We start from the raw sequence: 12566 nt of genomic DNA, 5'->3' as shown, positions 1-12566 counted from the left end.
GAGAGTGGAAAAATACCATTTGTGATCAAATTTCAGGGGAAACTTGGATAGACTGTAATATACAAACTGAGATCTGCCTAGAACATGAGGGTAGCATCCTTATGATTGGACCCTGATTTGGTTGGTCCCTGGGCATTACTGTAATGTAAATGTTAAATAGAATCCCCCAGGAGTATGATTATCATCCTGGGAAGCAGTGACTTTGAGAAAGATTTGGGGGTTGTGGTAGATAATTACCTGAATGTGTGCTCCCAGTGCTGTGATCAAAAGGGCTAATGCAATCCTTGGTTGCATAAACAGGAATCTCAAGTAGGAGTAGAGCGCTTACTTTACCTTTGTATTTGACGTTGGTGCAACCACTGTTGGAATGCTGTGTACCATTTTGTGTCCGCAATTAAAGAAGGAAGCTGATAAATTAGAGAGGGTTCAGAGAAGAGCCACAAGAATGATTAAAGAATTAGAAAACGTACCTTATAGTGATAGACTCAAGGAGCTTATCTAATTAGCTTAACAAAGAGAAAATTTAAGGGGTGACTTGATTAGTCTGTAAGTCCCTACATGGGGGACAAATATTTAATAATGGGCTCCTCAATCTCAAAAAGAAAGGTTATAACACAATCCAGTGGCTGGAAAGTTGAAGCTAAACAAATTCAGACTGGAAGTGAGGTATACATTTATAACAGTGAGAGTAAACTAACCATTGGAACAATTTACCAGGGGTTGTGGTGGATTTTCTGTCACTGACAATTTTTAAATCAAGATTGGACTTTTTTCTGAAAGATCTGCTTTAGGAATTATTTCGGGGAAGTTCTGTGGCCTGCGTTATACAGGAGGTCAGACTAGATTAACACAGTGGGTCCCTTTTGGTTTAGACTCTCTGAAAAAGTGCCATGGTATTTTTAATCCCCAAAGGTAATCAGTATCTCTCCAGCCCAGGAAACATCAGTGCCGTGCTCGCGGAGTCTGTTTCAGGCCCTTGCCTAAGGGCATAACTTTGTGGGTTTTTTTTAAAAAAAAACACAAAATATGAAGTAACACAAAACAAATAAATTCCCCTGATCAAAGCATGCTGCAGACCCAGAGGTCTTTCCCCTAGCCTCTTAGTCCTGAAAGAATGACACACCCCTTTCTTTAATCCCAGCTGAGTTATGTGACAGGCAAGCAACTCATAACCCTTTCCTGTCTGTTTCATCCCTTCATAGTGTCTCCTCTGAAAGTTGGCAATTCCAGTATTACAGCTCCTTTAACAGCATATTGGGCATTCATAGAACCATCAAGTCATCTAGTCTAACCCCTTGCCAAGATGCAGGGTTTGTTGTGTCTAAACAATCCAAGACAGATGGCTATCTAGACTCTTTCTGAAAAAACACTTATTTGGTTCTTTTTGAATCCCCAATACCACTTTCTGTAGTACTTGAATCAATGCCCCTGGGGCATTGTAATAGAGGCAAATTCCAGGTCTGCTGATTTTTATTTCTCGTCTAAAATTGCCTTGCACTTTCACTCCCACAATTGTTATGTAGCATTGCAAGGTTCTCTGAGAACTAATTTGTCTCATCCAAGAGGTAGCTGTATTTCAGTAAAAAGAAAAGGAGTACTTTTGGCACCTTAGAGACTAACCAATTTATTTGAGCATAAGCTTTCGTGAGCTACAGCTCACTTCATCGGATGCATACTGTGGAAAGTATAGAAGATCTTTTTATACACACAAAGCATGAAAAATACCTCCCCCCACCCCACTCTCCTGCTGGTAATAGCTTATCTAAAGTGATCACTCTCCTTACAATGTGTATGATAATCAAGTTGGGCCATTTCCAGCACAAATCCAGGTTTTTTCTCCAACCCCTCAGACAGAGACAAACACCTACAAGATCTCTATCAAGCATTCTTACAACTACAGTACCCACCTGCGGAAGTGAAGAAACTGATAGAGCCAGAAGAGTTCCCAGAAGTCACCTACTACAGGACAGGCCTAACAAAGAAAATAACAGAACGCCACTAGCCGTCACCTTCAGCCCCCAACTAAAACCCCTCCAACGCATTATTAAGGATCTACAACCTATCCTGAAGGATGACCCAACACACTCACAAATCTTGGGAGACAGGCCAGTCCTTGCCTACAGACAGCCCCCCAACCTGAAGCAAATACTCACCAGCAACCACATACCACACAACAGAACCACTAACCCAGGAACCTATCCTTGCAACAAAGTCCGCTGCCAACTGTGCCCACATATCTATTCAGGGGACACCATCACAGGGCCTAATAACATCAGCCACACTATCAGAGGCTCATTCACCTGCACATCCACCAGTGTGATATATGCCATCATGTGCAAGCAATGCCCCTCTGCCATGTACATTGGTCAAACTGGACAGTCTCTACGTAAAAGAATAAATGGACACAAATCAGATGTCAAGAATTATAACATTCATAAAACAGTGGGAGAACACTTCAATCTCTCTGGTCACGCGATTACAGACATGAAAGTTGCGATATTACAACAAAAAAACTTCAAATCCAGACTCCAGTGAGAGACTGCTGAATTGGAATTCATTTGCAAATTGGATACAATTAACTTAGGCTTGAATAGAGACTGGGAGTGGCTAAGTCATTATGCAAGGTAACCTATTTCCCCTTGTTTTTTCCTACCCCCCTCTGCCCCCCCCGGACGTTCTTGTTAAACCCTGGATTTGTGCTGGAAATGGCCCACCTTGATTATCATACACATTGTAAGGAAAGCGATCACTTTAGATAAGCTATTACCAGCAGGAGAGGGGTGGGGGGAGGTATTTTTTCATGCTTTGTGTGTATAAAAAGTTCTTCTACACTTTCCACAATATGCATCCGATGAAGTGAGCTGTAGCTCACGAAAGCTTATGCTCAAATAAATTGATTAGTCTCTAAGGTGCCACAAGTACTCCTTTTCTTTTTGCGAATGCAGACTAACACGGCTGTTACTCTGAAACCTGTATTTCAGTGATGGTGATGTGATCCTTATTTCACTTACCTCACAGCTTTGTTGAGACTGTTTTTTCTTTGAGTGCTTGCTCATGTCCATTCCATGTTAGGTGTGTGCACACTGCATGCACCATTGCCATAGATTTTTCCCGTCGTGGTATCCGTTGGGCTGGCTCTAGCACCCTCTGGAGCCGTGTGCTCATGCACCAGTATAAGGAGTGCTGCCAGCCATGAACGCTTTCAGTTCCTTCTTACCGCCCATGACAGTTGCTGGACCAACCCTTTTTGCTTTGGCAAGGCTTTCTTCCCAGGGGTTTTGGACTCTCGCTCTTCGTTCTTAGTTATCATAGTTTAGTATGTATAGTTTTTGTAATTAATATTATTGTACATAGTGTAAATAGATCCTGTCGTCAAGGGACTCAGTCACCCCAGGGGCCAGGCATGCCATGATCCACGGGCTTCAAACCTTATGCCTTCTATGGCAAACCTATGCCCATGAGTGATCCGTACTCCAACTACTTGAAGTGCTTGGTGGAAGACTCACATGAAGGACAAGTGCCAGATCTGTCGGGACTTCAGACCATGCATTAAAGAGGGCAGAGACATTAGGCTGAAGGCTGTCTTCATGGAAGCTGTCCTCAGACCAGACTCAGAGCAGAGGTGCTCTGATCTGACACCAAGCATTTCGGCATTGGGGTGAAGTGCTGCTCTGGCACCGAGCTCTTCCTGGCACTATTTATTATCTAGGTGCCAAGGAAAAAGCACAAAAAGCAGCGCACCAACAGACGGCACTCACGGGTGAAGAAGAAAGACAAGTGCGGGGAGGGAAGGCAGCACAGTGAGACCCGTCCCAGGCCACTCTTCCATTCCCAGGCCCATGATGGCACTGTCAACTCTGCCTAGAGTGATGAGTCTGATGTGGGACCGTCCGCCAATAACCGGAAGCCACCTTGGCTGTTCCGTCGATCTCAGAGGCTGTTCAAGCAGCGAGGGTCCTACTTTCTCTCTCGGTCCCCTCCAGCTCTGTTGGGACACCCTCCAGCTCCAGTGTCCAGAATCAAGAAGCAACAGAGGGCATCAGGCTCATTCCCAACACAGGGCCCCCTGGCACCCTGTAGAGGCAATCCAACCCTGATCCCAGTGTCCCAACCATCTCTGGTCCGCCACCGGTCCCAGAACCTGGGCATCACATGGTGGCAGAATCAGCTACCACTCCTCCATGGTCTCTGAGAGAGACCTCTCTTCTGAGTCCAAAGGGGAACCATATGTGCAACCTCAGGCTCACCACAGGTATCCAACCTATACACCACCAGACTTCAGTACCAGTCCTCCCAATGGGTCACTGGCCAATGCAGTGGCTGTACTGGAACCGCTGGGGATTTCCCCTGGCACTGGGTCCTCCCTCCCATTGCTCCTACTTGGTTGTTTCCGGGAGGCACGCTACCACTCCTCCTTGCTCAGCATCAGACCCCAACTCTAGTACCAACCCTGGTTGGACATCGCTGAGGCTGGGGAAGAAGAGGGAACCCCTCCTCTTGTGCAAACTTCCTCCTCATCCTCTCCACACAAGGCTTTCACAGGACCCAATAGCCTGATTCTGCAGGGCGATTTCAGGGCCCATCAGGACCTTTTGAAATGGGTAGCTGCGAACCTGAGTCTGGAAATTGAGGACCTTAAAGAGACATCCCACAGCCTTACTGAGATCCTGGCTGCAGTAGCTTCCTCTAAGGTGGCCTTACACATCAATGAGGTGGCGATTGGACCAGTCAAGACCCTATGGCAAACTCCTTCTCTTCCCCCGCCTCACGGAGGGCAGAGAAAAATTATTATGTGCCAGTGAGTGGGTTCAAATACTTGTACTCGCACTATCCTCCAAGATCTCTGGTGGCAGCTGCAGCAAATGAGGGACAGGCAAGGCCACTTGAGCACAACATTTTCGGAAGAAAGGTTAATTAGACAGGTAGCCTTCAACTACCTAGCTCTAACCAGCAAGCTTTGCTGGGGAGATAGTTATAATCTGTGGGACTCACTGGCTAAATTTAAAGACTCCCTGCCCCAAGATGCAAGGCAAGAATTTGCTGCCCTCTTGGAAGAGGGTAAAAATGTGGCTACAACTTCTCTACAGGTGGCTCTGAATGCAGTCAATGTGACAGCCAGGACAATGGCCTCCACTGTCACCGTGAGGTGGCGTTCTTGGCTCCAGTCCTTGGAGCTTTCTCACAAGGTCCAACAGTCCATCTAGGGCCTCCCCTCCGAAGGCTCCTCTAGGACCACCCTACCATTTTTCGGCCTTTATGCTCTGCTGGCTTTCAGGAAGCACTTCAGACCCCAACATCCTCCTTGTTTCTCGGTGCCTCCAAGATAAGAGCTCTACAAAGGAAAAGGTTATAAATGGTGCTAACCACACTCATCCACCTCAGCCTCCCAGCCAGGGTCTCAGAGGTACTCCAGGGGGCCCAAGCAGGTGTTTTGAAGGTGCACACAAGGCTGCTGTACCAATCACCATTTCGGATCCATTCCCCTTTTTACTTTTGGACCATCTGTCACACTTTAGGCCAGCATGGTCATACATAACATCGGACTGTTGTGTTCCAAGTACAGTAACAATTGGCTATACCCTTCAGTTTTCATCTGCCTCTCCCTCCAGTTCTCCTTCCCCATCCTTCTTCAGGGATCCTTCTCACGAGCATCTCCTCGCCTAGGAGGTGCAGCCCCTCCTACGAATGGGGGTGGGGGAGGTGTTCAACAAGATTTGAGAGGAAAGAGGTTTTTATTCCTGATATTTCCTAATCCCAAAGGCCAAAGGGGAAATCTGAACCATCCTGGACCTGCGTCACCTCAACAGATACCTTAAGGAACAGGTTCCGCATTATCTCTCTGGATTCAGGAGACTGTTACACCATCCTTGACTTAAAGGATGTATATTTTCACATTTCTATTTTCTGTGGTCACAGAAGATTTCTCAGGTTTGTCTCAGGGTCAGCACCACTACCAGTTCACCACTCTTCCCTTCAGCCTATCAGTGCCCGCCCCTGTGTCTCCCCTCCCCCCCCCCCTGGATTTTCACTAAATCTATGTTTGGAGGTAGCAGCCTTCCTTAGATGGCGAGGCATCCAGGTCTACCTGTGCCTTGATGACTGGCTGATCAAAGGCTGGCAGGCTCAAGTTCAGAACAGCATCAGCACAGTCCAAACCACTTTCCGAGCACTGGGTCTGCTGATAAAAGTCAATTCTTGTCTCGGTTCAGAGAATAGAATGTATTGGGGAGTGCTTGACTTGATCCAAGGTAGGGCCTTCCTGCCGGAAGCCCAATTCAGGACCATGTCGGACCTGATATCCGATGTCATGGTCCACCCAATTACGACAGCTTGGGTTTGCCTCAAGCAACTGGGGCACATGGTGGCATGCACTTGTGTTTCAACATGCAAGACTTCCCCCCCTCCAGATGTGGCTAGTGTTGGTATAGTCCCTCAACAGACACCATTTGGACTCTATATACTCACAGTTCCTCCCCATGTCCTTGCCTCCCTGCAATGGTGGAAAGACCCAAGATCAGTAATGATGGGGGTGACCTTTGCTACTCTTTGACCGTCTGTAGCTTTAATCTCGGACATACTGGACTTAGGGTGGGGAGCCAACCACAACAACCTCAGGACTCAGGGCCTCTGGCCCCAAGAACTCTCCCTGCACATAAATGTCACGGATCTCAGAGCAGTACGTGTAGCTTGCCAAGTGTTCCTTCCCCAGATCTCAGGCAAAGTGGTGCAAGTCCTGACAGATAATACCATGGCCATGTTCTATATCAACAAACAGGGAGGGGCCTGATCTTCAGCCCCTATGTCTATAGGACATCTCCAGGAAGCACTCCATTCTTCTTGAGGTGTCACATGTCCCAGGAGCCCGGAATGTACTGGTGGATCACCTCAACAGATCCTTTTCCTAATACCATAAGTGGTCCCTTCACTTTTAGAGGTCACCAGGTTAATCTTCTAAAGGTGTCGCGCCCCCTCCCCCCCCCCCCCCCGGCAGACCTGTTCACTACCAGACAGAACAGGAAATGCCATCAGTTTTGCTTGCTGCATGTGCACAGCCCGCACTCCCTCTCCGATGCTTTTCTGCTCCCATGGTCAGATCTCCGATTCTGTGCCTTTCCCTGGATCCCTCTGGTTCACAAGGTTCTCCTAAAAGTCAAATGAGACAAGGAAAGAGTTATTCTGATAACCCTGGCATGTCCACGCCAACACTGGTTTGGCACATTCCTTGATCTGTCAGTAGCATCTTCACTCTCAATCCCACTCTGTCTGGACCTAATCTCACAAGACCACAGCCGGTTGCTTCACCTGAACCTTGCCTCCCTGAACCTAATTGTGTGGTTGCTGCATGGCTGAACCTAGAGGAACAAGCTTGCTCAGAACAGGTCCACAGGTCTTGTTAGGGAGTAGAAAGCCGTTTACCAGGTTCACCTACCTGCTGCCAAGTGTAAATGCTCCTCGACATGGGCATCTTAACAAGCTCTCTCTCAGTCTCGATATTCCTTCAATGTATCTTGGACTACTTGCTCCACTTAAAGCAGCAGGGACCGGCCTTCGCATTTATGAAGATGCACTCAGCAGCAGTCTCAGCCTTCCACCCTCCAGTGAACGGCAGGTCAGTGTTCTCCCACGAGATGATGGTACAGTTTCTCAAGGAGTTGGAGAAGCTCTATCCTCATGAGCTGATTTTCTCCCCCCCGCACTCCCCTCCCATGGGACTTAAACCTTATTCTGTTGAGACTCAGGGGTCCCCCCGCATTTGAGCCGCTAGCATTGTTCCCTCTGCTGCTTCTCTCTTGGAAAGTCGCCTTCTTGATAGCAAACACATCGGTCAGAAGGGTCTCTGAAACCAAGGCCCTTATATCAAAAGTGCCTTACACACTGCTCTTCAAGGACAAGGTCCAACTGCGGCCCCACCCAGCCTTCCTGCCAAAGGTGGCATCACAATTCTATAACCATTTTCCTGCCAGTTTTCTTCCTGGAGCCTCTCAAGAACTCTGAGTAATGGCTGCTTCACTCATTGGACTCATTAGGAATACCCTTGCCTTTTCTATGGAGAGGACTGAACCCTTCCACACATCCATGCAACTCTTCGTAGCAGTATTGAAAAGGGTGAGAGGGCTACCTGCGTCAGCCCGGATAACCATCTGTGTTTAGGTGTGCTACAAGCAGGCGAATGTCCCGCCTTTGGCCATCTTAACCACTCACTCCACAAGAGCCCAGGCTTCGTTAGCAGTGTTCCTCACATGGGTCCCGATCCAGGACGTCTGCAGGGCTGCAGTCTGGTTATCAGTACACACCTTCGCATCTCGCTATGCCATCACCCAACAAGTCCTGTTTGATGCCAGTTTCAGGAGAGTGGTATTGCTGTAAGCAAGTCCGTGAACTCCGAGCCCGCCGCTGGGGGTACTGTTTGTGAGTAACCTAACATAGAACATATTCAGAAGGGAAGAAACGGTTACTAAGCTTTCCATAACTGTTCTTTGAGATGTGGTATATCTTGATTTTAGTAAAGCTTTTGATACTGTCCCGCATGACCTTCTCATAAATAAACTAAGGGAATGCAACCTAGATGGAGCTATTATAAGGTGAGTATAAAACTGGTTGGAAAACTGTTCCCAGAGAGTAGTCATCCGTTGTTCATACTGGAAGGTTATAACGAGTAGGGTCCCGCAGGGATCAGTTCTGGGTCCTGTTCTGTTCAATAACTTCATCAGTGATTGAGATAATGGCATAGAGAGTACACTTATAAAGTTTGCGGACAATACCAAGTTGGGAGGGGTTGCAAGTGCTTTGGAGGATAAGATTAAAATTCAAAATGACCTGGACAAGCTGGAGAAATGGTCTGAAGTAAATAGGATGAAATTCAATAAGGACAAATGCAAGTACTCCATTTAGGAAGGAACAGTCAGTTACACACATATAAAATAGGAAATGACTGCCTAGGAAGGAGTACTGCGGAAAGGGATCTGGGGGTCATAGTGAACCACAAGCTAAATATGAGTCAACAGCGTAATGCTGTTGCAAAAAAAAAAAAAAAAAAAAATCATCATCATTCTGGGATGTATAAGCAGGAGTGTTGTAAACAAGACACGAGAAGTAATTCTTCCACTTTACTCTATGCTGATTAGGCCTCAAATGGAGTATTGTGTCCAGTTTTGGGTGCCACGTTTCAGGAAAGATGTGGACAAATTGGAGAAAGTCCAGAGAAGAGCAACAAAAATGACTCAAAGTCTAGAAAACATGATCTGTGAGGGAAGATTGAAAAAATTGGTTTTGTTTAGCTTGGAAAAGAGAAGACTGAGAGAGGACATAACAATTTTCAAGTACGTAAAAGGGTGTTACAAAGAGGAGGGAGAAGAATTGTTCTTAACCTCTGAGGATAGGACAAGAAGCAATGGGCTTAAATTGCAGCAAGGGTGGTTTAGGTTGGACATTAGGAAAAACTTCCTAACTGTCAGGATGGTTAAGCACTGGAATAAATTGCATAGGGAGGTTGTGGAATCTCCATCATTGGGGATTTTTAAGAGCAGATTAGACAAACACCTGTCAGGAATGGTCGAGATAATCAGTCCTGCTACGAGTGCAGGGGACTGGACTAGATGACCTCTCGAGGTCCCTTCCAGTCCTATGATCCTATAATGATTCTTTGTGTTGCTCATGTCCATTCCATGACCCACCCTTGTACCCCTCTGTCGGAGTTACCAGCAAGAAGCAACTGAGAGGGTATGTGACCAGTAGTGACCCTTATGCCAGCGCATATGCACACAGCTCCAGAGGGCACTAGGACCAGTCTGACGGATACCACACAGGGAAAAATCTCTGCCAGCAGATCACATGGCACACACACATCTAATGTGGAATGAACATGAGTGACAGATTTCAAACAGCAGTTACGGAAATAATTGGCAATGGTTTTTTTGTAAAGTGGTTCGACATCCTTCGATGAAGGGTGTAATAAAAGCAGAAAGCACTGCTGAATTTTTGTACAGAATTATGAAGGATTGCTGTTGTAGGAACTGCTTTAAACCCCCAACATACTATAGCAGCGGCCAAAGCACTGAAAATTAAAATTCTGATTTCTTCTTGCATAGAGAAGTTAACCATTTTCGGTTAGGTCCTTCCATTTTAAAGGCGATGAAGAAAATAAACTCTTGCTGTGGTCTTTCACTTTATTGAAATCAATTCTTAGCTGTTTTGGGGGTGATATCACTAGAATCAGTTAAGGGCTTGCCTAGATTGCAAATTTGCTGCGTTCGTGCTAGTGATTTAAGCTCTTGAGTCTGGTTGTGGTTTGGCTCAGTCCTGAAATAGATGCCAATTTCTGCAAGCTCTGCTGAGCACATTGCACAGTCCATGTCCCTTGGATTGATTCCAGCTTGCCAAAAGCATTTGGACGATGGCAAAATTGTGCCAATTGTACGAAAATAACCTTCCAACATATGTATGAAAAGCAGTGATGGATTGTTATAGTGACATTTGCACAGTCATTAACATCTTGCTTTTGTTAAAAGGGTTATAATTTAACTGGAACTCTGACCATTGCTGCTGTTAGGTATGAAAACTAAATCAACACTTTCTGGTCTATTGAACTTGTAAGGGCTCAAAACAACAATAGCAGCCTTATTTAGGTTCTTTACATGATTAGAGGTCTGTTTGTGGCACAATGGTTTCTCTCTTGATTTAGTTCATTGAAAGAAAACAAGATAAGGAAACAATTGTAATAAAGATTGCACATACTGCTTATTCATTTATAAATAGAGAAGAACATTTCATGCTGTTGTGTTTTGTTACTAATTTGTTTAGCATCAATGCAGGAGGAGGTCTTTGTGGTTAGATCAGGAGAAGAAAATTAATTTTTGGTTGGATGATTGGAGAGGGGTGGGGTTGATTTTATAAATAGCTCTTTAAATCTTGTTTTAAATATTAAAGTCAAGCTCAAGCCTATTTTTATTACTTACATATTTAAACTAGAAGCCCATTCAAAGAGGTTATCCAAGTAAATCAGTGTCTGGTTTTCTAGACAGTCTTCTATAGCTAGCTGAAAACTCTTTCACTTGTGATTCTGCTTCCTCCCCTCCCTTTTGCTCCTTTGGCTGTGGCAGAGTATCTCTTGGTTATCTTCCAGGCTTCTGGAATCCTGGACCAGTGTTGCTTTCAAGCAGGATGAAGGCAGGGATGATGTGTTCTGACTATCGCTTGACACGTGAAGCCATTTGAATTTCATGAAAAGCCTTAGTTGACAAAAATGGTTGCTCACTGGAGCACTTCAAGTGTGAAGTGAAGAGTTTAATTGTTTGTTTCCCCATCCCCATGCTTTTGTCTGTAGAGGTCAAAGTGTCACTGGTATTTGTTGTTAAGGTGTAGTTCGGAAAAGGTGAATAGATGAGCCTGTATTACTGAAACTGCCTGTCAAAAGATGGCATTGTCCAGGAATGTTGACATTACATATATTTAGTCAATTTTTCTCTTTTCAGCTAGCTTTTTAAGAAATATGAATCACTGTCCAAGACAAAAACTGATTGCAGTCTCCTGTAGCTACAAATCAGTCTTTAGAACTGCATGGGAAAAGCCTAATAAGGCTTGATAGTGGGAAGCAGTGGCATTGATGTGTCCCTTTCAGAATCTTACAAGGCTTTTAGTGCTGCTCAATTGGTAGATGTTTCATTCCCAAATCTCTACTCCATAAGTGTCAATTTCATTGATTGGTGTCCATGTTGGAATGTACTATATATTTGTACATATGTGTGACTTCAGTACAGGTTAAGAGAATGATTGCCGAAGGGACTACAGTTCTCTCTTCATTCCCAGAACAGGCATGGCATCAATGCAAGCTTCCCCTACTTCTAGGAATGAGAGGGAAGTTCAGTCCTTGAGCTTTCTGTTGAGACTGCCAACAAAGACACCAGCTGTGAGCATTACTTTTTTTGTGTGTGATGGGGACAGCTATCCACTGGGAATTGGATTGTGACCATCAAGATGTTCCCTGTTATACCTTAAAGGTTTTTGTACAGAGTGCAGTTTTTGTATCTTTAGTCTCAAAGTGACATGTTCATACAGAATTGTCCCAACAAGAGCTCTCACCTGCCAGCACAAAAGACTTAGAATAACTAAGCAGCGGAAACAAGGAGGAAGTCAATAGACTTGGCATAATTACTTTGTTGCATTGCTTTATGCAGTTATTGTGTCTTAAATTTGGTACATAGGAAACTAATAAATGCTTTCCAAAACCTCCAACTTTGATAACCAAATTATAGTACTCCCTTTTCTTAGTCTTACTGGATTGGTGATGGAGGCTTGTGTTCAAGTGTAAAGCTAGTGCAGAAACCTTGGCATTAGTGGGAGTCTATTTACTGACATCGAGATTTGTTGGATTTGCTGCTAGGTTCATGCCAAATGGATTCTGGACACAGATATATTCAATGAATGGATGAATGAAGAGGATTATGAGGTGGATGAGAACAAGAAGCCAGTGAGTTTTCGCCAGCGAATCTCTATGAAGAATGAAGAGGTATGGTATTTCTCTGTTGGTGGATGACTTGTTGATTTTTAGCAGTGTTAATTATATTCTT

General features: G+C 45.1%; 1 protein-coding gene across 2 annotated transcripts in view; it reads left to right on the top strand.

The window, feature by feature from the left end:
* SMARCC1 (SWI/SNF related BAF chromatin remodeling complex subunit C1) overlaps window positions 1–12566 on the top strand; it is a 176831-nt gene that overhangs the window by 41067 nt on the left and 123198 nt on the right. For both annotated transcript variants that reach the window (XM_084618951.1, XM_084618950.1), the window contains one exon: window positions 12380–12505. In XM_084618951.1, the coding sequence (XP_084475077.1) occupies window positions 12380–12505 (126 nt within the window). The remainder of the gene's footprint in view (window positions 1–12379; window positions 12506–12566) is intronic.

This window comes from Lepidochelys olivacea (assembly GCF_965140295.1).
Source record: "Lepidochelys olivacea isolate rLepOli2 genome assembly, chromosome: 2".
NCBI lineage: Eukaryota > Metazoa > Chordata > Testudines > Cheloniidae > Lepidochelys > Lepidochelys olivacea.
The sequence above is the reverse complement of the archived record's forward strand: the minus strand, read 5'-3'. Positions and strand labels throughout refer to the sequence as shown.